At 68.2% G+C, this 4760-nt stretch overlaps 1 protein-coding gene across 1 annotated transcript; it reads left to right on the forward strand.

Annotated features, from left to right (window-relative positions):
* Nucleotides 1–1640: 1640 nt before the first annotated feature.
* Nucleotides 1641–3880, forward strand: FNDC10 (fibronectin type III domain containing 10). Its single transcript, XM_022598483.2, has one exon. The coding sequence runs from the start codon at nt 1786–1788 to the stop codon at nt 2485–2487; it is 702 nt and encodes a 233-aa protein (XP_022454191.2). The 5' UTR covers nt 1641–1785; the 3' UTR covers nt 2488–3880.
* The last annotated feature ends 880 nt before the right edge of the window (nt 3881–4760 follow it).

The following is a 4760-nucleotide window of genomic DNA, read 5'->3' on the forward strand; positions in this document are numbered from 1 at the left end:
TGGAATGGTCACCTGGCTGCTCTCTGGCCCAGAAGACCTGGCAGTGGAGACCTGGGCCACCGTAGAGCATGGCACCCTCTGACCACTGTCCCATCCCTACCCCTCGGGCAGAGCGGCCACAGCGACCTCAGCTTCCCCGGGAAACCGGTGTGAGAAAGCTGGTCGAGGCCCCAGGGAGCTCGGGGTGAGGACGCGGGGTCCCTGGATCACAGTCACTTTCTGCCCCCTGAGTCCCCCACAAAGCTGGGCAGGAGTCTGAGCCCAGGGCCCTCCCTGCCTGGGGAGGGGGTAGAAGCCAGGGGCAGGGCCAGGGGTGCCTCTCTCCAAAACTTCGCCCCCAGGCCTCCCCCACTAGGTGCAGCAGCCTGGGGAGACCCTGCTTGGGGTCTCAGGGAGCTGGAGAGGCCTGGTGTTGGGGGCAGGGTTTTCTGGCCGGTGTGCTGGGTCTGGGTAGGGGGCCGCTGACCCTTGGCTTCAGGCTCTGGTAGAGGGCTTGCGATCTGGTGCTGACCTGGAATTTGGGGGGATGACCAGGAAATAGTGAGGCGGGGGTGGAGGTGGGGTGCTCCTTGGATGGGTGTATGGGGACCAAGGACTCAGTGAGTGTTGCAGCCCACCTAGTCCCTCCTCTCTCTCCCCCAGATGAGAACAGCACCTGGAAGTGGCTGCCGGGAAACTACAGTCCACAGGACAGTTGCCAGGGACCCCTCCTCGCCTCCCTGCCCAGGGCTCAGAGGTGTGCTCCCTGCACATGGTGTGCTACGTGTCCTGGCTGCGTGTCCCCCAGCCCTGGAGAGGTGTCTTGAGCACGGGACGGTTAGGCTGGAGGGGATGGAAGGCCTACGGTCTCAGACCTCCTGGACACCGGAGTGGGGGAAGGTATGTGTCCCTCCTCCCCCGGGTAGTGATGCCCACCCTCTACACGAGGTGGGCTTGTGGCGGGGCTGTTCCCTTTGTCCAGCCTTGGCCCTCTTCCCGGGCGATCCGGAGGGCTGCCCCAGGGCCATATCTGCGGGGAGGCGGGGGAAGGATTAATTAGAGCCGAGAGTGGTCCACCCTGTAGCTGTCTCTTTAGTGCGGAGTGAATAGTTTTCAGCAGAGGAAGTCTCATCTTTCTGGCGCCCCTCCCAGGTCGGCGCTGTCCACTTCTAAATGAGCAGAAGCCCTGAGGGCGGAGGAGTTTCCGTCCTCACCCCCTCCAGGTCACGACAGATGGTACCCTTTCTTTGCCGGTCCCCACCGCGGGTGTGGGATGGGGCGGCGTGGAGCTGCGCGCGCTCGCTCCAGGCCGCTGCTCCCCACCATCTGGAGGCACGGCATCCTTGCCAGGTGTGGCCAAGGAGAGTCGCGAAGCTGCCCCCGGGTGCCACGACTCGAGACCCCAGCCCGCCGCGGACCACTGGAAAGCCCGGAAAAAGCCTGGCAGGGGAGGGGAAAGGGCAGGGCTCCGAAGGGCGCTCACACGGCGAGAGGCCGAGGGGCACAGCCGCCCCGGCGGCGGGCCCCTCCCGACCCGCGCAGCCGCCCCCTCTCCTTCGAGATCCGCCCTCCGGGGGGGCCGCGGCCCGGCGAGGGTTAAGAGGGGCGGGGCGGGGGTGGCCCCGCCTCCGCCGCCACGCCGGGTCCGAGCGCGCACGGGGCGCGGGGGCGGGTCGGAGCGGGCGGCGGCGGAGGGCGCGGCGAGCCGGGCGAGCGCGGGGAGCGGCGGCTCGGCCGGCGTGACCCACTGCCCGCGCCCGTGCGCCCCCGAGCCCGCGCCCCGCCGCCGCCCGGCCCAGCCGCAGGATGCGCGCTCCACTGCTGCTGCTGCTGCTGCTGCTGGCCGCCTGCGCGCCGCCGCCCTGCGCCGCGGCCGCCCCGACGCCGCCGGGCTGGGAGCCGTCGGCAGACGCGCCGTGGTGCCCCTACAAGGTGCTGCCCGAGGGCCCCGAGGCGGGCGGCGGGCGCCTGTGCTTCCGCAGCCCGGCGCGCGGCTTCCGCTGCCAGGCGCCCGCCTGCGCGGCGCACGCCTCGGCCGGCCGCTCGCTGCGCGCCAGCGTCCTGCGCAACCGCAGCGTGCTACTGCAGTGGCGCCTGGCGCCGGCCGAGGCGCGCCGCGTGCGCGCCTTCGCGCTCAACTGCTCGTGGCGCGGCGCCTACACGCGCTTCCCGTGCGAGCGCGTGCTGCTCGGCGCCTCCTGCCGCGACTACCTGCTGCCCGACGTGCACGACGGCGTGCGCTACCGCCTGTGCCTGCAGTCGCTACCGCTGCGCGCCGAGCCCGCCGTCGCCCCGGAGCCCGCCGTCGTCCCGGAGCCTGCCGCGTCCGCCGAGTGCGTGGAGTTCGCCGCCGAGCCGGCCGGCATGCGGGAGATCGTTGTGGCCATGACGGCGGTGGGCGGCTCCATCTGCGTCATGCTCGTGGTTATCTGCCTACTCGTGGCCTACATCACGGAGAACCTCATGCACCCGGCCTTTGGGCGCCCGGGCCTGCGCCGGCAGCCCTGAAGTGCGAGGCGCCCGCCAGACCGGGCTCTGCCTGCCCGACTAGGGTGCGGGAGGCCCCAGGGCCTTGGCCCGCTCTCCCCTCCCCGCTCTCGCTCCATCCTGAGGATCTCCACGCAGGGCCTGCTGGAGATAGATGGGGCACCGGCCGGCCCTTCCCAGGGCCTTGGAATCACCGCACGACCTTTCCAGCTGAGCAGCCGCCTCCCAAACTCCAGCTCGGGACTGGCCCTTGGGCCTGAGCGGAGATGCCAGCCGCGTGCAGGGCTCTCCCCGCTCTCCAGAGCCCTTGGGGGGAACCGTCAGAGCACAGAGACCCTCTTCGCAAGAGCCATTGGCACCCCCGGGCCGTCACCCTGCGCCTCCAGTCTGTGACGCGTTGGAAAAAACCAGGCTGTCGTTATGGCTTGGTCACTGTGTGCTTTTCCGACTCAAGGGGGCCACTTGGAGCCTGTCCTCTCCCCGCCCCACCCCAATGGGCTTAGGTAGCTTCGTGCCTTAGTATCTCGGGCCCACTGCGGGAGCCAGCCACCCTTCCAGTGCTGTCCAAGAGGGTCTGTGGCCCCGATGCTGGCAGCTTGTGCGTGCTTCTGGCCAGAGCCCCCCTGGGGACCCTCCCTTCAAGCTTTGCAGGAGCATCCAGTTTGGGTAAGAAGCGTCCTGCGGTGTTTCCCTGTGTGGGCATTTGACAAGTTGGGAGCCGTGACTTAGCTCGGCAGGCGGCCCAGCGTCCAGCTGTTGTTTCCGGGGGTGAGTGTCCCCTGACCTCGGGGGGAGCTGGTAGTTCACCAGGGCTGGGCTCCCTCCCCTTCCTTTTGTGTGTCTGGTGAGGACTTTCCATGGGGACTGGGGGTCTGAAAGAGCAGTGCCATATCCAGAGGGTGAAGGATAGATGCCAACTTGCCCAGCCGGACCTTCCACTGTGATCTGGATCCCAAGCCTCAACCACGGCATGACGGACAGCACCACGCCACCCCATCCCCGAGCCAGTGGCCAGCTGCCCCGGATCTGGCTGGGTGCTGCCCCCTGCCCACCTACCCGCTCGCCGTGGACTGAAGGCTGGCCTTGCCCCTCTCCGGGCAGACCTGAGCATCTTGGCCGAGGTTCCCTCCTGTGCCAGCCACCTGACGATGCTGGGCGCTGGGAGGGGTGAAGCATGGCTCGCCCGGCTCTGCGTGAGCCCCCGACTGTGGCTGTCCTGGACCCGGCACATCTGGAGTCACTGTGGCGAACTCCCCCTCCCCCAGCAGCCACCAGCGACCCTCACACCAGCAGCCTGGCTGGTGCCCCTGCAGCGCCCACTCCCTACCTCTTTGTCCTTGCTCTGCCCGCCCCTGGCGTGGCACTGGTCAGGCGTGAGCCTGGCGCCAGTGTCTAAATGTCTATCATTCTTAGACCCAAACCACTGTCTTGTGTACTTATTTGGGAGGGGGGAGAGAAGGGTGGGGGGGAGAGTTGAACCCCTTTTTCCCAGCTCCTCAGGCATCAGCCCAGTGGTTGGCCCTGGAGCCTTTGCAGGTCACATGGGGTTAGCCCAGGCCGGGAGCACAGGCACCCTGCCCTTGTGGCTTGTGGCAGAGGGACAGGCAGGGTGTATCTCAGCTGGCCTGTCCGCCCTCAGAGCTTGGACAAGCATCTTCTCTGGGGCCTGCTCTGTGGGGCGGGGCTGGGGAGTGGCACCTGCCGCAGTTGGAAATAGCCCCGCCTCAGGAATGACCCGCTTGAGCTGTGACAGGCAGCAGTGAGGTGGCTCCAGAAGGGCCCCCTCCCCGGCCCGGGCATCCCCATGCGGTGCTAGAGCTGGGGGGTGGGGGCCAGAGGACGGACCTGGGTCCCCTGTGTGTGGCGCACACTGTGTCACCCCCTGCATTCCCTACTGGGCCTCCCCCACCTGGGCTAGGCTGTCCTTGAGATCCTGGAGCCGGCTGTGACCCTGAGGGGCAAACAGCTGGGGGTGGGCCATGCTCTGAGGAGTGACTCATACCCCCTCCCGCCAAGGGGGCAGGGTGCAGTGAAGTGTCTAGACAGCCAGCAGGAGTGGAAGGGGTTCCAATTCCTCCAGCCTGGCTCCCTGGGGGACCTTTTCCTCTTGCAGCTCTAGGCTACCCGTGACAGGCGCTCAGGTGTCTTCCACAAGGGTGGGGCTGGCAGCCCTGGTCCCAGGCCCTGGTGCCCTGCTGTCCATCCTCTAGCTCCTGTGTGCAGCTGGGTTCACAACCGGCCACTGTGAAGTTCTTGGAGGCCTGCCCTGGGCCCTTCCCCCAGCCGTGCACCTG

This window comes from Delphinapterus leucas, chromosome 1 (assembly GCF_059928025.1).
Source record: "Delphinapterus leucas isolate spDelLeu-1000000601 "Yukka" chromosome 1, BTC_Dleu_Yukka2, whole genome shotgun sequence".
NCBI classification, from domain to species: domain Eukaryota; kingdom Metazoa; phylum Chordata; class Mammalia; order Artiodactyla; family Monodontidae; genus Delphinapterus; species Delphinapterus leucas.